General features: G+C 35.4%; 1 protein-coding gene across 1 annotated transcript in view; it reads right to left on the reverse strand.

The window, feature by feature from the left end:
- The window catches only part of Scaper (S-phase cyclin A associated protein in the ER), a 484,560-nt gene that overhangs the window by 48,253 nt on the left and 414,980 nt on the right, over positions 1–21,327 (reverse strand). The window contains 3 exon segments of the mRNA XM_047539576.1: positions 1,796–1,951; positions 13,913–14,090; positions 14,093–14,144. Coding sequence (XP_047395532.1) covers positions 1,796–1,951; positions 13,913–14,090; positions 14,093–14,144 — 386 coding nt within the window.

Consider the following 21,327-nt stretch of genomic DNA (forward strand, 5'->3'; position numbering starts at 1 on the left):
CTGGACTCAAAAGTATAGGTGACACAGACTTGAGATGCTGGAAGGTTTGTAATGATGTGTTACATAAAAAAGCCAAAGCAAAAGGATATCACCAGGGAGGAATGAGCTGGGCAGCATGGTGGCCTCTATGATGGCAGGTGCCAATGCCCTAGAAAAAGCCTTGTTACTGAAGCTTCTCGTATTACAGTACTACTCAGTCCTACGTAGCAAAAAGGCCCCAAAATAGTCACTTCCTGAGTTCTCAGCTACTTCTTTGGAATACCGAATACAGGCCATGCTTGGCTTCCCTGACATCTCAGACAGTTTTAATCTTTCTAGAATGTGACTGTTGGTGAGAGACTGGTAACAGAAAAGATGAATAGGTGGGTTTAGAGACCCACCTATGTTCATAAAGGAGTAAAAAATGTTAAGGATGTTCATTTTAAAAGACATCCTCATAAAACTGCCTACACAGGGTTGAGGGTAGCTTAGTGGTAGTATGTTTGCCCAGCATGCATGAGGTGCTGAGTTCAATCCCCAGCACCACATCCTGCATACATATACACACATACATACTCTGTATAGTCACCGGCAGTTAGTGCACACAAAGTATATATGGATCATATATCTTTAAGAAGCTAGACATTGAGTTTCAAATATTATTATTTTTGACAAATCCTTAAAGAATACATATTATATAATGATAAATATATATAATACAAATTAATGCTGTTTAGAATTTAATTGTAAGGAAATCATTTTGCTGAATATTTTTGCTAAGCTGAGGTATGTATCTATTTCTATCAAAACACTGAGTCACTATTGTAAATGATTCTTACTTGGGGTGGGGGAGTAGAAAGAAAAAACACCTGGGAGATTTCCCCTGTCTTTTCTAGACATCTGTTGTTTGAGGACAGTCCACATAGTGGGATTGGGTGGGGTGGTCTAAACAGCCAAACAGGCCAATAGTAGTCTCTGGCACAATGGCTTTAACCATGCCATGGTTATGGGTGGACTTCAGGGAGCTAGTGTTTGTAGATGGGCTCCCTTCCTTTATTTATGGAAGTACTCTGAAAGAAAGGACAGAAGGAAAAATAAATAAATCTAGGAGGCTATAATTAAAAGCAGGTGAATGGTGAACACAAGCACTGAGGTTGTGCTGTGCTGAGGGTCTGATTTGTGGACTCAAGGAGGATCACTTGATTCCTCTGGATCTCAGCAGAAGGACTGAATGAAATCTTAGGACTCATCATGGTCAATTTTTTTTTTTTTTTTTTTTTTGGTACAGGGGATTGAACCCAGGGGTGCTTAACCACTGAGCCACATCCCTAGTCCTTTTTAATATTTTATTTTGAGTTAGGGTTTTGCTAAGTTACTTAGGGCCTTGCTAAGTTGCTGAGGCTGGCTTTGAATTTGTGATCCTCCTGCCTCAGCCTCCCAAGTTACTGGGATTATAGGTGTGCGCCACCATGCCCAGCTTGATAGTCAAATTTATAACCTCAACGAGGAAAGCAGACTTTGGCAGGAGCCTAAGGCCTGAAAAAATGAGAATTGAAATATACGTCTCAAGGTGGAAAACCAATATTGTTAGTCAAATCAGTAACACTGAATACTTTTTTCTATGCTTTCACTTCATCAGTGGTGAAGAATTTCTTCAAACATTTAATAAGTGTCAACTCTTTTTATGTAAACATTAAAAAAATACCAATGACAAAGAAAAGACAAGGAGGAAAGAGTGCCAAATGACAACCTATATCCCTATGAAATAACCCAAAATGGGCAAAATTGAAGAGATGTTACAAAAATTGAGTCTTACCTTCCTGTGACAGCAAAACATAGTGTACATATTCCATGTAAGAGTCCTGCAGCATGCTGTAGAAATGTGGCCATCTTGGGATTTTCATCTACTGGGCCTTGCACGGAGAGGAAGCAGCCACACAATTTGTCAATCAGACCCATGTTTACCACATAGCTAGATGTGGGGGAGAAAATGCATGTTATGAATCTGCATAGGCCAGAAAAATCTTTAATTTTCCATGATAAATCCAAACAAGCACACACAGTCTCAGTTTGAGTAAAGCATCTCCATTATCAATTTTCTTATATTTCATCCTAAATAATCAGCTATTTTTGTAATCTTTTTCTCTTTTGGTTATTGTGATGTCATCTTTAAACAAAAATGATTGAAATGATTATCCAATCATTCTTCCTGGTCTATAGAGTATGACAACAAGTGAAGTAATTTATTCTGTAGTACTTTTAAAAGCCAAATTCACCAAATGCAGGGATTTGGAAGCTATGATGATGTGACCAAGATATTCCTGTTACAATTTAAAATTCTAATTCCAACTATTGGTTCTCCATGTTATAAAATCTTATCACCATTAAAAGCATAAAAAACATTGAGAAACTAATTGTTTTATGTTCTGAAAAGTACCAGTTCTGAGGTTAGACAGTAACATTTAAGAAGTCACTTTCACCTTTTTAGTCTAATAAACAGCTCTATTTTTCTAGAGCTATTTATTAAATTGGACTGACAGTAGTGGCTCTTTTATTAGTCAATGAAGCAGGAATCACTGAAAGGAATATTTTGAAACTATAACTGTCCTTGTATATAAATTGACCTTAGCTTAAAGATTTTATAAAGATTCTGTGCTATTGCGTTTACATGTATGAAAAGTGTAGGACTGAAATAAAGCAGTTCTGAAAATCAGCATGTTAACACTCAGCAATATGTGCAAAGGAATCAATATCTCTTGCTTGTAAATGCATTATACCTTCCATTACTATTCATTTACTAACATATCTTTTTGCAAAAGGAAAAATTTGATGAATAATTAATGTCTGTGGTCTCCAAGTTCGCTATTCAGAAGGTGCAAAATAATGTCGCCTTTCTCCTTTTATGTTAGGAACTATATCTACCTGGGCTACTGAACTTCCTCTACAGTTTTAAAATTGGGAAGTATAAAATGACGATCAAAAGTCCTATTCTAATGAAACTGATTTATACATACACATATGCACATATATACACATTGAGGATCTTATTATATGGAATTAGACTTGAAAAACTGGCTCTTACATTTGCACAGAACTTTTCAATTTAAAAATATTAAAAAAAATTTTTTTGTAGTTGTAGGTAGACACAATATCTTTCTTCTACTTATTTTATTTTTATGTTGTGCTGAGGATTGAACCCAGTGCCTCACATGTGCTAGGTGAGTGCTCTATCACTGAGCCACAACTCCAGTCCCCTAAAATTATTTAACATTTATCATTCCAGTGAATTATCCCATGAATTCCATGGGGGAGCAGAATGTGAAAGCTTTGGGTTTTGGCTGCTCAGCACATTCTTCTCTCCTATTCCGGTGATACTAGGGAGTTGCTGAAAATGGTATTCTGACAGCAGGGGTGAGCATGTGCTCCAGGATAGCCAAAGTACTTATCACCTTGATCTTAATGAGTAGTTCCAGGATGGGCACATGACGTGAGGGGGATGAGTATCTTCTGTAGGATTAATGCATGACCATAGCAAGAGTCTCTTTCCACTGAGGTTATCTAAACCAGGAGATATGAGTCTGGGGGTTGCTGGTAGCCAACTTATTTGTTACATGGAGAACATTTGTTTTAAAAAACGAAGTCAAGTAGACACAGTAGAATTAATAGACAAAGTTCTAATAGCATATTTAGAGTGCTGGAATCTAGCTCCAATTTTTCCCCCTACATAGTCACAGTATAGTTGTGATAGAAAAAATACTATTATCTAATCTATATTCAATATTACCATTTCAATATTTGTTGCAGTTATGTTTTTAGATTTCTTTTTCCTTGTCTATGATGCTATCCAGGATTAGATGTTGAATTTACTTGTGAGATCATTAATTTGAAACAATTTTTCATTCTTTTTCTCTCATGATATTGACATTTTTGAAGAATACCAGCAAATTGTTTTGAATACTGTTCCCAGCTTGTATTTTTTTTTCCTCACAATTAAATTAAGATCATGCATTTTTTGTTTTTTTACAGGTGAGAGGAATCATTTTTTTAAAAAAATGTAGTTTCTGTAATTCTTGACCAATAGCAAACAGTATAACTTGATTCACATTATTATTTTTTAAATTAAAAAGAATGAGAACTATACAGTGTGACTAATTAATATGTCACAATGTTAAGTCTCTTTTTAATCTGTTACCTCTCCATTTCTTTCTCTTTTTAACCTTCTTTACAAATTTATTTGTTGATGAAACCTGAATGTTTATTTTATATACTCTGGCACAAATTGAATTTTGCTGAGTATATCCTTATGGTATCATGTAACATGTTTTTTTGAACTAAGTCTTTCCTGTTAAATGATCTAGATTCTAGAGGTCACAAACATAATTTTAATGGTTGAATATAGTAGAATGGAATAGTTCTGGAACTTTTTGGTTGTTTTTAAAATTCACTATCATGAACCAGCTTGTGATTAACATTTTGTATACAAATCTTTGCCAGATTTCAGATTACTTTCCCAAAAGTGCAGTTACTGAGTTAAAAAACTACACATATTTTTAGGTTTCTTGATATGGACAGCTACATTACATTTTTAAAATTTTGAATAAAGCAGGGTATAAGAAGACCAAATTCACCATCTGGGAATTGTACTATTCCTATCTGATAGAGAAAAAACTGAGGTTCAAAGAAGGGCAAAAGTATTAGCCCAAGCAAGAGAGCTGGAACATTCTAAGATCTACTGACTCTTGATGAGAGTGTTCTTTCCAGTAAATATGTTGTTTCTTTGTGGCATTTTTTTTTTTTTGGGGGGGGGGGTCCTTACTGAAGTCTAAATATTTAAACAAGGATGTAAAATTACTTCTGAGACTAATAATAACCACACTAAGCTACAAACCATAGTCTTAAGATGCAAGTGGCTTAAATGGGTTTCCTATACTGGTCTTGAAATGACCAGAAAGAAGGAAGAACTCCAAGTGAGTGAAGAGATAAAAAGGATATGAAAATCAAACCAAACTAAAACAACCATTGTTGAGTAGATGACTCTTTCTGAGTGTGGTCTCCTTTGGTTACTGTGGAATCATCTATAGAGCCTATTAATGAGCCAGACTAATGTCTGCTAAACTGCCCAAATCTTGAGTAACTGCAGGTAGTCTTTAGGTGAATGCCTACGAAGATGCTTTAACAAATTGTTCTAAAAGTTTGGTGCAGAGACGTTCATTTCACCACTTTCACAGTTTTAAGGGAAGTATATGTAATCTTCTAATAGTTACTGAGATGAAGGACAACTTATCTTTTACATTACAACTGTTCTACCTATCTACCTAAAGAATTATTGCTTTAGGCTGGGGTTGTAGGTCAGTTGGTAGAGAGCTTGCCTAGTACATGGGATGGTACTGGGTTTGATCCTTAGCACCACATAAAATAAATAAACAAATAAAATAAAGGGTATTGTGTCCATCTACAACTAAAAAAATTAATAAAAGAAGTGTTAAAAAAAGAAAGAATTATTGATTTTCTTTGTTTATTCTTGTCTACCCACCATCACCCCAGTATTCAATATTTCCTCTTGGGGATCCCAAAGGCCTCCTACATTAATATGTTCAGGCAAAATCTCATTATTCTGAAATCTCTTCCCAATATCCTTGGCTAAGTGAAAGTCACCATTCATCTCAGTGATGGAAAAAATTTGGGGATAATTATTGGTAATCATGTATTTGTTTCTTCAATTATTTCTAAGTACAGTGCTGATGATAACCTTAAGAACCTTTTAAGGTAGATATGATATCTATATCATATTACTGATTCTATAACAAAGACATATTTTAAGTATTACTATTGGTAGAGCTAGAAGGCTTAATTTTGGTTCAATGAGTCAGGGAATTCCCTTCTCAGAGGAGGTGGTATCTGCAGATTTTAAAATGAATTAGCTAGGTAGACAAGTTCAAGGTTGAGGTAAACTCAGGTTCATTCTGTTTCTAAAATAGCCCTAAATCTTTCTTGGTTCCACTCCAATTGTGACTGATGTGGTTTGGTCAAGATAAGGCCGTATTAAGCTAGGTTGCTCTGTGGTATTAGTTTTGGCCTGCTTTGTCTGAGTCTTAGCCTTCTTGTATGTGAAACAGGGATAAAAATACCTATCTCACATAGTGAAATTGGTTCCTTCATATATAGCTTACTCAATTTTTCCTTCATTATAGAAGCAACCCCCCCCCCTTTGTACTCTTCTATTTATTTGGACAGAGCAATTTTCCAGCATTTAAATTCTGCTGTCTATCCTCCATATCTTTTCTCTTCTTGATAATCGCACTTATGATAATCTTTGTCTTTTTTATTTTTTGAGATTTGTTTTTTTCAATAAACTGCTTGCTGTTGTAAAAATTACAAATAATGAATGAGTACACCTTACATCAGCACAGAAAATTCCCTTGCTTTCTATTTAATTCCCTTTCACCTTCCATATAAATGAAATCATTTGTAAAGTTCTCATTTGTGTTTGAATCCTTCTGCTAAGAATGTTTCTGAGAATCATTCACGTGGGTGTATATGACAGTAATTCCCTCCTTTGTATTGTTGATTAGTATTCTACTGTATGACTATACCATGGTTGTTTACACCTTGTCCTGTTGATGGATGTATGGGTTAAAGTTTTTTGTTATTATAAATAAAACTGCAATAAAAAATCATGGGTAAGTCTTTGTGTAGAAGTGTCTTCATTCTCTTGGGTAAATACCTAGAATTGTTGAGTCATAAGACAGATATGTTTAACTTTACAAACTGCTAAACAGCTCTCCAAAGTATTTGTACCAATTTATACTTCCAGTAGTTATGTGTCAGAGCTCCAGTTGTTCTACATTCTTGCGGATATTTCGCATTATCAATCTTTTTTATTTTTGCCAATTTACAGGGTTTGCATTTCTCTGAAAACTAATAATACTGAATACCTTTCCATGTACTCATTGACTATCTGCATATCTTCTTTTGTGAAGTATTTGTATTCAAAGAAATCTTTCCCCGACCCTCAAATGTAAAGATATATTTCTACATTCCTGCTAGAAGTCTTAAGGCTAAGGCTTTTGTGTTTAGATCTATAACACATCTCAAATTAATTTTGTGGATGGTGAGGGGGTAACTTTCTTCCACATAGACATCCAGTTGTTCCAACCTCATTCACTAAAAACACTTTCCTTTCCCAATTAAATTAATTTGATCCCTTGAACAAAAAATCAATTATTGAAGATGTGTCCAGAGGCATATGACTGTAATAGCCCTGTTACCTGGGAGGCTGAGGCAGGGCCATTGTGAGTTCAAGGCCAGCCTGGGCACCATAGTGAGACCCTGTTAAAAAAAATCAATAGGAAGTGGCCAGGAGCTAGTGGACAAGAAGGGATGACCAGGTGGAGGATTTCTGTAATATGATGGACACATATCATTACATATTTGTCAAAGTCTATAGAATGTATATCAAGAGTGAACCTATGCCAATTAAAACATGGGAAAAAAAAGACTGAACCTTAATGTAAACTATGAACTTTGGGGTAAAAATGACCTTAGTGTAAATTCATTAACTATACCAAATGTAACACTCTTAATGCCAGATGTTGACATGGCAGTGGCTATATGTGTATGAGGACAGGGGACTTATGGGAATGTTTTGTGCTTTCCACTTAATTTTGCTGTGATGTATAAAAATTGCTCTAAAAAAAAGTCTATTTTTAAAAAAGTTAATCAGCTAAAAGTAACACATAAAAAAACCAAAACCAAACCAGACCAAACAAAACCCCCTCAAACTAATGGACTTTGTATGTGGGGTCTGTTTCTGGGCTATTTTTAATCTGCTTTGGGGGCTATCTTTACACCAATGCTACATTGTCTTGATTTTTGGAATTCTATAGTCTTAAAATCTGCCAAGTTCTTTGACCTTATTCTTTTTCACAATTGTTTTGGGTGTTCTAGATCTTTGGCATTTCCATATGTTTTACAACTGACTTATAAATTTCTTATCAGAGCCTACTGGGAAATTTTGATAACTACTGAATTAAATCTGTAAATCAATTTGGGAAGAAACAGTATTTTAATAATATTGAGTCTTTTGACCAATGAATATGATATATATTCTCCATTTATTAGGTCGTCTTTAATTTCTATCAGTAATGCTTTGCAGAGGTACTGCAACTCTATCATGAGATTTACTTGGAGGCATCTGATATTTTTGGATGCTTCTTATAAACGGCATTGCTTTCTCAATTTTATTTTATTCTTTGGCAGTGCTGGTGATCAAACTCAGGGCTTCATGCATGTCAGAGAAGTACTCTATCATTGAGCTATATCCTCAGTCTAAGTTTTAATTTCTAACTATGTGATGCTATACAGGGCAATAAAACTGACTTTTATACAAGTTTTATTATATCCTCCAATCCTGCTGAAACCTTATTATAGTTTCAATATCTTTATTTTTCTTGGCAGATTACATTATTATTCTATATAGGAAACATGACACTACAAATAACAAGTTTTATTTTATTTTATTTTACAACTTTATGCCTTTTATTTACCCCACTTACTGAATTAGCTAGCATTTTCAGTAATGTTACATAAAAATGGTAAAATGAAACAGTCCTTATGAATCACGAAGTATTGAACGCTTCATTGTGACATGATTTACTGTAGATTTTCCTGCATTCCCAATTTTCTATGTGTATGTGTGTGTTTTAAGATCATGAATGAGTGGTATTTTGTAAAATACTTTCACTGCATCAACTACTGAGATGATTTATATAGTGTCTTTTTTGAGGGGTCAGTGTCAGGAAGTAATTCCTCATGGGTTTCTGATTTCTGCATGCCTTATGAAAAGACGAAGTGACAGTTTTTGTGCTCCACAATCTTTTCCAATAAATATCTATATTAGGAAAGGCCTTAGAAAACAGAGATAGTGTCTTCCTTTATAGCTTTTAAAGGGCAAGTTTGTTTGTTGGCCAGTGTAATAAAGACAATGTCCCTGTCCCAGGTGAAGGTTCAGCAAGTCTATTACAAAAGATATTCTAAGCTTGTGAAGTTTCTCAGTTGTGAGGCAAACCCACTGTATGTGCAACATTCATCTGGGCCCACCCTCTATTATTCCTGTGAGATTTTATGGGTGAGAAAAGCTCAAACTGCTTATTGTTTGTTTAATAAAAAAGTTTTTTTTAAATTTTGACCCGGAAGTCTTCTGTCTTTGCTATTATTCATGAAAATGTAGCTGGCAATGTTAGCTTGCAAGAAGGGTACAATCTGTAACCTCTTACGGTTCTTGGTCATTAATATGGTAATTTCTGAGTGGTGAAAGTTTCACCTTGCAGTCATAGAATAAGTCTCACTTGCTAATGATGGATTATCCTCTAGTATGTTGCTGGATTTAATTGTTAAAATTTTGTTAAGGATTTCTACATTTACGTTCACAAGGAATAGTAATGTATAATTTTCTTTTTTGGAATATTTGATCAGATTAAGTTATACGGGCATTAAAGTGGCAAGTATTTCCTCCTTTCCTCTGAAAGATTGTATGTATGACTGTTATTACTTCTCTCTTAAATGTTTCAGAGAATTTATAAGAAAGCTATCTAGATCTTGAGTTTTTTTTTATGGGAAGGGTATTTTAAACAGATTTCTGTTTTGGTGGAAAAGTATCAACTTATAGATCAGGACACTCACCCAAACTCAAGCAGAATAAGCCTAAAAGAAACTACACCTAAGCAGATCACTGCCAAACTGCTGAAATTCAAAGAAAAAGAGAAAATCTTAAAAGCAGCAGAGAAAAAAGATATATAACTTACAGGGGAAAAATGATATGAATTAAAGCTGGTTTCTCATAAGAAATGATGGCAGCCAGAAGATAACGAAAGGGCATCTTTTTAAAAAAAGTTTTTTAGTTGTAGATGGACATAATACCTTTATTTTATTTATTCTTTTTTTTTTTTTTTTTTTTGCGGTGCTGGGGATTGACCCAGGGCCTTGCGCTTGCAAGGCAGGCACTCTACCAACTGAGCTATATCCCCAGCCCTTATTTATTCATTTCTATGTGGTCCTGAGGACTGAACCCAGTGCCTCACACAGATTAGGCAAGTGCTCTACCACTGAGCTATAGCCCCAGCCCTGAAATGGCATCTTAAAGTGTTTGAAGAAAACAAAAACAAAAAACAAAAAACCCAAGGATGGAACAGAATAGACTAAAACAATATACATAAGAAGTTGGTTGAGGCATATTAATATTAAACAATTAGATTCCCAAACAAGGAGTATTTAACACAAATAGATAAAAATAATGAAGCATATCTAATAACAGCGCTTTAAGATGCATGAAACAAAATCTAATCTTTTATCAGAGTTGAAGATTTTTAATACTCTTAGTAACTGCTAGAACTAGAAAAATAAAGAGTAAAGAATTATTCTAGTATAATAGCCATTAGCTATATTATGCTTATTTAAATTTCAAATTTATTTATTTTTGTGGTACTAGGGATTGAACCCAGGGCTGCTCCACCACTGAGCTGTAACTCCCAGTCCTTTTTATTTTATTTTATTTTTAAATTTGAGACAAGGTCTCATTAAGTTGTCTAGGCTGACCTTGAACTTGTGAGCCTCCTGCCTCGGCTTGCCAAGTCACTGGGATTACAGGTGTGTGCTACCAATGCCTGGTTTTGAAAAGCTAAATTTAGAAGGTAAAAATGAACTAGTGGCTACTCTTGTGTATTTTTTCATTTGCAAAGTGTCGTCATAAAGCCATCTGGTTTGTTTATGGAAATATTTTGAAGGTGGAAAGACAAGCTGGGTACACTGATGTACTGTGACTCTGGAGTTATTAATCTGTGGCAGTGGTAGTTGCCTACTAAGCTAAGGCAGTGAGGGTACTGAATTGAATAGTTCCACTGGTTCAGCACAATTTTTGCCTTTGAAAAACATAGTAGCTCTTGATTTTGATAGATATAATAGTCCATCAGTTTTGCAGTTTTTTCTGGGAATCATTCCTGGAAAATGAGCATAGATAAATTTGTAAGTACTGAATTTTCTGTATTAAATCCCTTTCTGCTTAAAATTGCCATAATAGTCACTTATGGTGGTATATATCTGTAATCCTAGCAACTCAGAAGGATGAGACAGAAGGGTTGCAAGTGCAAGGCCAGCCTGGGTAACTGAACATGACTCTCTTGAAACAAAAACAAAAACAAAACAAAACAAAACAAACAAAGCAAAACAAAACAAAACAATGGGGATGTAGCTCAGCGGTAGAGCACCCTTGGGTTAATTCCCAGTATCATAAATAAAGAAATATTGCTACAATAGTTTGTTTTCTATAACTGAATTCTGGTTGATCAATAACGATAAACAACATTCAATCTCACTTAGTAATAAACACAATTTAAATGAAGACAACAACCAAATACCATTGCAAAGCACTGACAGAAAATGGGGAAATATGAACTCTTAAGTTTTTGATGACGGAAGCTGACACTTGTACAATTACTTTGGAGAACAATTCTGTGTTACTGGGTAAAGTTAAACATGCATTTGCCATATTATCCATAAATTATTCCTTTAGATATATACCCTTGAGAAACTCTCAAATAAGTGCAGAGGAACTTTCTATAAGGTTGTTTTACATCATTATTTAATACAATGAAAAGTAAGAAGCTACTGGGAAAATGGATAAATGAGTTAGGATTTTTTTTTTCATAGAACAGAATAAATTGTAGAGCAGTTACAATTTATACGAACTAACAAAAGCTGAAAAAATATTGTAACATGTTAACTGCATGAAATCAGTAATTGGCAAAATACTATGAAAGCATGTATGTAAATTTAAAAAACTCATAAAAATAGAAAGTAGAATATGCTCTTCCTGGATACACATGCATGTACACACATACTAGAAATGGTAAACCCCAACATAGTGATTAACTCTTGGGGGAGAGTAAGGGAAAAGGGATGGAGATGGCAGAGGCAGCTGCATTTGCATTTGGTTTCTTAATAATAAGAGAAAAATCAAAGTCTAAATAACAAAAAAATGTATTAGTTACTAATTGTTGGTACACATGTATCTACTACAATTTGTTTTGTGTATGTTGATATATTCATAATAAATATAGAACGTGTAAACACTGAAAACATATATTCTTGCCTCTCAAATGCCAGATGAAGAGAAGGAAGGGATGTATGTCAGGGTCTGCTTCAGCTCTGCTCTAACTCTACCTTGGCGGTACAGGCCAGAGCACAGCTCCAAAGATGGGACAGGAGCCTAACGTACTTGACTTCATAACTGGCAAAAATGCCCAGGATGCAGATGCAAGTGCACTGAAATTTCTTGTCAGTTCATATTTGCGGAGGTGAGAAAACAAGTAAGGAAATGAATAAATCTGCTCTGTGCTACATGAGGCAGAATCAGAGATTTGGCTTGTGGTTCTACACAAAGGTGTCAAGTTAACTATAATGCATTAACTGCAGGAAAGCAATTTTCATCCAAAGTTGTTCAAATTAGAGAAGGACCAGCACAGGCTTGTGATTGGCAATCAACCTTTAAAAAGTCACACAAGTTATTTGGCTGGCAGGATACCACTATTGATCTTTTTCCACAATGCCTTCCCTCTTTTAAGAAGGATTTGCTAACTATTATATATGGTGAAAATGTATATATTGTCTCCTGGAGGGTCCACTGGAATTGCACTGAAGCATTAGGCTGCACCTTCTGCCTCATCACAGCTGAGGCATGTGGCTAAGTTGTCTGGACGACAAGAATGCAGGGCTGCTGCATCACAGAGTAGCCCAAGGGAGAATGCTGGGAGAGAATGGTATTCATCAGCAGAGTGGGCTAAGTTCTAAAATGACCAAGAGGACATGGGGAAATTGAATGGGATCAAGCAACTGAAAGAAAGGGCAGAGAGGGTAAAAGTCAAGTGCTGTAAGATAAATGGTTGGGGACCCAAAGGGCCTGGTGCTCTCCAGCAATAAATATGCTTGGGGAAAGAGGGTAGGCAGATGGAAGGGATAAGTGAACAAAGTAATCAAGAGTAAGGAAGATACTGAATGAAACAACTGTTTCCAAGAAGCTCTACAAGAAGCCAGAGGAAATTTATGAACTGTGAAAGAAGTAAATGCAGAGGAAGGCATTCTCTTTCTCCTATTAACCTACCATAAGTTTCAGAGAGCAACAAATTGCATGGATTTGAGGAGCCAGAGATCAGTACAGACCACAGCAGAGCTGCTGACTGGGGAACAGGTAACTGATTAACACCAGATGGAACCCTACTGGGAAATTAAATGTCCTACCTGATTCAAGATTCACTAAGGAAAAAAGAATTCAAATGCCAACGTAGGAGTAAATTTCCCTGGAGAAAATGAGACCTTGGAAGGAAGCAAGGCTGACCTTGAACAGGTGTCAGAAATTGCCACATTAGTGTCATGGAAAGCATACAGATGCTGGGGGTCCAGCTAGATGTGAGTTCCAGTCTCAGTTTTCCCACTACTTTTTAGCTTATTTATTACATAACTTGGCCAAAGCACTTAACCTCTTTGAGCAATTTCCTCATTTACAAAGTCTAAATTAGAAATCCTACACTTAACAATGCTGCACAGGCTCTATTACAATACCTTACATGTAATGAGTGCTCCAAAAATTGTAGTTCTTTTTATTTTTTTTAGTCTGAAACAAATTCACTAACAGAGGGGAACATTTGAGGGGGAATTCTCAGACATTTTTTGAGTCAGAAAAAGTTGTTATATCACATATCTAAATATCAAGAATGGTAGCTAAGCTCTAACCATAAGAGGATTTCCTTCTGTATATAAAATGTGGTATATTTGTGGATAGTGTTGTGAGATACACTGCCATCATGTGGGCCCTAAGGTTTAACTTATTTTAATATGATTTTTTAAAAACAGAATAAAGCTTTAAGAAATATAGCAATTGTACCTGATAAGGTCTTGAACTCGACTGTTAAAAGCATCACCTTGTGAGGATTTGTTTTTCATTTCCTGTGTTGATATTTTTGGTGTGGCTGGACGGCTGTTTCCATCTGGTCGATTGGCAATCAGGCAGCCAAAAACCACAGCAGTGACTTTGAGAAGTCCAGTTGTCAAGCCTTCAAAAACTGTTTATTTGTATTTCTTCCCAAAATAGCATTATTTTCATCTGGGACATAAACCTAGAAGAAAAAAAGTACAGTATATGTATTTCAATAAAACCACCAAAAATGGGCAGATGATTAAGAACATTTCTAGAATCATAATTTTGAAATTCTACAGGAGACAATCTAAAATGTTCAAGAATGTTGGCTTTGAAGTTAGACTGCAAGTTCAACCTTAGCTTTGCATTCACTAGCTGGGTGACCTTGGGCAGGTTAGTATTTCTAAACTTCAATTTTCTCATCTGTAAAACAGGGATATTGACTACCTATATTACATATTCTTGTGAGGATTAAATGAGTTAAAGCACATAAAATGCTTAGCGTATGCACAGGCACAAAATAAATTCTGAACAATATTAAAAATTTATATTAACTCAGAAAACAAAGCAATTAATAAACTGACAATATTATTCTTATTGAGTGAATTTTAAAATATCTAATCTGGGCTGGGGATGTGGCTCAGTGGTAGAGTATTTGCCTAGCCTGCACGAGGTCCTGGGTTCGATCCTTAGCACTACAAAAACAAAAACAAACAAAACCAATCTAATCTAAATTAATCTATTAGGGTGAAATTTGCATTTATTACAAAATGGCAAAATAGTTCTTTCCCTAGTACACGGGGGTCACACTCTGCTGGGTATAATAGTTTACAGGAAGTAACATAGTTGTTAAAAGTTGACTTGGAGCCATAATCTAGGCTTGAATTTTGGCTTTGCAGCTATAGGATCTAAGTTCTTAGTTTCTGAATGTTTCTACTTCCCAGGATTACTATGAAGTTCAAATAAGAATGGAAATAAATTTAGTAAACTATTATACCCCACAACATACTTAGTAGCAACTGGTCTTTGCTTTATTCTTTCTTTACCAGTTCTATCAAAGATAAAGGAATCATCAATTGTTTGACTCCAAAAGAGGATCTTTATAAACACAAACAACTTATGGGTCAGAACTAGTCAAGAGTCCGACCCAATTAGAAGGAGCCAGGAAATATCATCCTGTACTCAGAAAGAGGAAGAGAATAAGAACATCTGACACACAACACTACTGACTGCATAGTAATGTTGTTTTTTTCCATTATGACTGTGTAAATATTTAGAGCTAACCTACTTAATAAATGATGACTATATTACTTTCTGGTCTGTTATGGTTTAGATACTAGGTGTCCCCCAAAAGCTCATGTATGAGACAACACAAGAAAGTTTAGAGGTGAAATGATTGTGTTATGAGTGCCTTAGTCTAACCAGTATATTAATTCCGATAGGGATTAACTGGATGGTAACTGTAGGCAGGGAGGGTGTGACTAGTGAAGGTGGGTCACTGGGAAGCATGCCTTTGGGGTTTATATTTTTTCCTGTGATGAAGGGAGCCCTGTCTTTTCTTCCTGATTGTCATGTACTAAGTTGCTTTTCTCCTCCATTCCCTTCTGCCCTGATGCTCTGCCTCACCTTGGGCACAGAGCAATGGAGTCAACCATATATGGACTGAGACCTCTGTAACTGTGAGCACCAAACTTTTCCTCATCTAAAATTGTTGTCAGGTCTTTTGGTCACAGTGGTGAAAAAACTGACTAAAACATTGTTCAAATTTTTGGTTTCACTGAGGTAAGTTTTTATCTTTTGTATGTTGAGTTTCCTAGTTGTGTAGCATTAATTAATTATCAGTCTTTTAAAATGTAATTTCCTCTTAAGTTCAGATATATCAAGGACTGTTGAAAGGGTAAATGGAAGGAAACATTTTGAGATCTTGTGTGTCTAAAAATATCCTTATTCTATCTTTATACTTTGATAGTTTGGCTAGATACGGAGTTCTTGGCTAGTAAGAATGACTCCTAATGTAAGCCAAAAACCGAGTAATGCTTTGTCAATCTAGTTCATTAATTGCAAAAATTACACCATTCTGGTGTGTGTATGTGTGGGGGAGGTTGCTGATGATGGGGGAGGATATGCAGAAGTGTGGTGACAGGGGACCTATAGGAAATCTCTGTATTTTGCTCTCAAGAATTCTTGGCCAGAACTCATTTTCCTTTAGTTTTGAAGGATTGCTCCAGTTGTCAACATCAAGCAGTACTGTTGAACTCTAATTCCTAATGTTTTGTATGTGACCTGGAACTTATTCTCTGGAAACTTATAAACTTCTTATTCTTGATTTCTGGTGCCCTGGGTACAGGTCTTAATTAACTGTGTGAAATCCAGTGATCTTTTCAATCTGAAAGTCATGTGTTTAATTGCTGGGAAAATTTATTATTTTTTGCTACTTTCCTCTAATTTACATTTTCTGTTGGATTTTGCATCTACAGTGAACATCTAAATTTTCATATACATACATATATTTTCTTCTGGTTTTCATATGTTGTGTTTTGACCTACTTATTTGGAGATTTCATTGTTTTCTAGTCCTTTAAGATTTTCATTTCATCAATTATAGTCTTAATTCCAAGAGCTCATTTGGATCCCTGAATGTTTTGTTTTTTCATAGTATATTGTTTTTATTTCATGGATGTAAGTATCTTCCCATCTTTTTGAAATTTTACTTTTTAAAAAAATTTCTTTTGTTTCTTGCATGATCTACATTTCCTCTGAGTTCTTTCTCTGTATTTCAGATTAGAGGCTTTCTGCAAATATGTGGTAATCTTGAGCTTTTTGTTCATACTTACAATTGATACAAAGACATATCATTCAGTGTACTACAATATGGGCTCACACAAACTGGGTAACTAGAGACACAGCTTTTCCACTGGTAAATCCAACTATCAATATTTATGTATCTGTTCTTCTGGGACAATTTCACCATAAAGAATAGAATTCTATACCCTCCAAGCCTGGAGTGTATAACATGGTATCCATATTCTCAGGAATTCAAAGAAAAATAGGGTCAAGTGTTATTGTCCTGGGAATAGATTTTTAATGAATCATCCTGTTTTTGTATGGCTGCATTTGGTGTCCCCACATCCTGAATAACTTTGGTTCAAACTCTAGTCTTCTGCAAGCACTGGGGAGGGACCGCTACTTGACTTGACTGGATGTGTAGCCGATGAGACCTATGGCACACAGGGCATTTCAGCTGTCTCTTGGTTTTTCAACCAATTCCCCTCTTTTCACCCCATTTTCCCCTTCATTTTTTGAGATAGTTGGTAACTCTAATTCTTAAAGCTTTTTGGGGTTCTGTGGCACAATTTCTTCTGGTATATTCCTGTTAGTTTAGGTTTTAGCTTTTGGGTGTATTTCAATTATCTGCTTTGTAGATTAAAAAATATTTGTTTTCCTTTCCTTCCTATGCTCTTTCTTTGAGGGTTTATGACTTATCTACTTACCATAATATTAGTGGGGCCTTCAGAGAGAGAGAGAGAATGTAATTTATGTGTTCGGTGAGCCGCATTTAAAATTAACTCAATAACTCCTTGAAGGATACAACTTTCTTGTTCCTTTACATGTTACAGATGAATATAAGTAACACATTTCTGAATAATGTCAGGGTTCTTCATTCATCACAAGTTTTCATATTCCCTTTTCCCCTCAATCACTCTGTGTTGCTTTTCATCATGGAATATTTCAAATAAATACTATGCATATATGCAAGTCTATTTATCAATCTTTTATTTACCTAGAAATATTTTATCCAGTAGCTGCATCTTTTAAGAATACAATTGAGAATCAAGAAGAAATAAAAGACTTCTGAGATAACAAAATTAATGTCGCTCATTTAATCACTTGCTCATGTAACATTTGAATGCCTATCAGACACATGGCCATAGAAACAGAATGATGTTCTGGTCATGTTTAGGTTTATATTCAGACCCTACAGACTCTACAAAATTGTAATAAGTTGTGTTTTTTTGATTTATTGAACAGAAGGAACAATATGAAAGACAATGTGGTGACCATTTTGAGGTAGGCAGTAGCAAAATGTGACACTAATTCTAGAAGCATGAAAAAGACAGACATAAGAATGCAAAGGCATTGCAATGTGGAGACAAGCTCACTCATCTTTAGTTCCTATGAAATTAATAATAATTAAACATCAGTATAACTGAAAACACTCAAAACAATGACCTTAAAGTGCTGAGAAATGGTTAAATTATGGACCACACTTATGGGGTGGAGAGAAAAGGATGAAAACTAATATTATTGGGTTTTCTACTATGCTAAGTACTTATGAACTTTCCTTATATATCACCCATCTCATTTAATTTTGACAGATCAAAGTTTAGGGCTGGGGATGTATAGCTTAACAGAATTGTTGCTTAGCAAGCTTGAGGACCTGGGTTCGATCACCAGCACCACCAAAACAAAAACAAAAAAAATCAAAGTCCAGAGCTATTAACATCTTAATATAAAATAACTCATTTTTATACTCTTCTTATATTTTCTGTAGTTGATGACTTTCCATTTTGTATTTCATCAGGACTTTGTACTTAATTTCATAAACACCATTTTGTCACTCTCATAAAGTAAATACAAACTGAAAAATTTTGTATTTACTTTCCTCCTCCTCCTCCCTCTCCTCCTCCTCCTCCTCCTCTTCTTCCTTCTTTTTTTTTTTTTTTTGTACCAGGGATTGAATCCAAGGGCACTTAACCACTGAACAACACCACCAGCACTTTCTTTTTTTTTTTGAGACAGGGCCTCTCTAAGTTGCTGAGGCTGACTTTGAACTTGCCATCCTCCTGCCTCAGCCTCCTGAGCTGCTAGAATTACAGGTGTCTGCCACCACACCTGGCTGGAGTATTCTTTTGCATGTAATCTTCGGTGAAGTCTTTTTGTGTCTAAACAGGACATCATTTGATTTAAAAGATCATAAAATTCTCCTTCTGTGTAGATTTTTCTTTTGCTGGTTTTAAGTTATTTCACAGACATCACTGCTATTTGCCAGAGAAAGTGACACAGGGGCAGCTTGCTTTTTTGGGATACCTTCAATAAATGAAATGCATATTTACCACAGTTCTGATATCTGCTTATAGACCAAAATTTGAATTTAAACTTACTTTCAGCACAGCTGCAGGGTCAAGGGCATGCTGCAAGTTGAGGAGCCAGTTCTTCAGGAAAGGTGTGCAAGCAACATCCTTCCCTCCCCCCTGCTCTATGGAACACCTGGCTTACCTGTGTCTGGAATACATTCCATTGGGGGTGGGTGGTCTATGGAGGGCAGGGGAAGGTTAGCTACTCAGCATGCAACTACCACCTGCTAGTGTGTAGCAGGCTTGGCTGGGGTTTGGGGGGGTGGGGAGCTTTGTAACTTTGGGTCCTTCTGAATCTATCACCTCTGGGGCAGAAATCTAAAACCATACTCCTTTTCAAATGAATGAGTTTTTTTTCCTTTAGCATATTCCTTCCCTTCTTTTCTTTTTCCTCTTGGTGCTGGGGACAGAACCAAGGGTTTTGCACAGGCTAAGCATATGCTCTATGCTAAAGCTAAGTCCCCAGCCCCTCCTTTAGTGTATTATTATTTTTTTTTAATAATACAAAGGAGTGATCACTGACTTATTCTTAAAATAGCAGAAAATTACAAAGTAATTTCATGCATATGTTCTTATTGCAGATTTTCTTTCTCCTCTCAATAGATATTTGACTTCTTAAAATGTGTACATATTTCACATAGTTTTAGGTATAAAAATAATTTTAGAATCAAATCTTTCCATTTTATCTTTGGGAAACCAAGGTCCAGAGGAGAATGAAACTTTCTGGAGGATACACAAACTATCAGTACTGGAATATGTACTGGTACAAATTTTCTAAACCTACTCTAAGAAGAAACCTAATATTTTATAGAACTAAGCCTGGAGACAGTGTTCTTAGTGAAATTAAATTAGAAGTCATTATCACTTTTAAGAACTAATGTTATACTCCCCCTGCCATTACCTCCCACTGCCAAAGTGGTTTCAAATACTTTTTACATTCTTGTTTGCAATGCAGAAAGATACTTTTATTAACAGTATAAATCCATTGTTCTGCAACATGATTCCATGAGTAAGAAAATTAAATTAGTAATCAGTGGTAATTCAATACTACTAATTTTTACTATTCTGAGGTGAGGTTTATATATTTTCAAGTTGTGCAGTGTTTCACAATGGCCAGAATATGAATTAAGATAACTAAGAATCAATAGAAAATTAGTTAAAAAAAAAAAACTACTTTCAAGAGCTGGGGATGTAGCCCAGTGGCAGAACACTTGCCTAGCATATAAGTCAACCCCTAGTACCATCAAAAACAAAACAAAATAAAAAACTACAATCAAGTCAGTGTCAGAGTGTACGGAAAAAGAAGGCTGCAAATAGACACAAGCTCCTGTAGTAGACACAGGGTCCTGCACTGTTAGTATCATTTTATTTTCTGTAGTTATTAGACACACAAGTCTTTTTGCCACTGATATTTTATAAAACACCCATGTCAGCAGGGCATGGTGGCATATGCCTACAATTGCAGCAACTTAGAAGGCTGAGACAGAGGATCCCAAGTTTGAGGCCAGCAGGAACTGAGAGACACCATCTCAAAACAAAAAAATAGGGACTAGGATTGTGGCTCAGTGGTAGAGCCTAGTATGGGTAAAGTACTGGGTTCTATCCCCAGCATCACATAAAAAAACCCAAATAAACAAAATAAATGTATTGTGTCCATCTACAACTAAAAATAAAAATAAACAAACAAAAAGAGCCCCACTCAATGGTATATAGCTCAGAGGTACAGCACCCCTGGATTCAATTCCTACTACTGCCAAAACAAAAACAAAAACCAAAAAAACTGCAACTACAAAAAAAAACCTCAAGAAACATCTACGCCCATGCTATATTATACAAAAACAAAACTGATGAGAAATACTTAGGTTCACTATTTATTTGACTTGAAAATATAAAGAGGAAATCACAAAGGTCTAGTTAATAGTTTTCCAACATCTTTAAAAACAGTTTTCCCCATTCTTTAATCCCAGAAACATTATGACAATATTCAAGACATTACAATTTATCCTAAATATCATTGTCTTTTCTAATATATGTATGCTTCTGAGTCTTTATTTACACTTTTTTTTTGTAGCCAAAATCCTAATAAAATGTCAACGAACTACAATATATGCCTTAGTCATGATGCTGGGAGACTTTGTTGTAAATGTTGAATCATCTCATTCCTTTGCTATAAGCATTCCTGGTTTCTCACCTCCTACAAACTAAAAGTCAAACCTCATAATGGGCCAATGAGGTCCTTCCTGATCTA

This window comes from Sciurus carolinensis, chromosome 2 (genome assembly GCF_902686445.1).
Source record: "Sciurus carolinensis chromosome 2, mSciCar1.2, whole genome shotgun sequence".
Taxonomy (NCBI): domain Eukaryota; kingdom Metazoa; phylum Chordata; class Mammalia; order Rodentia; family Sciuridae; genus Sciurus; species Sciurus carolinensis.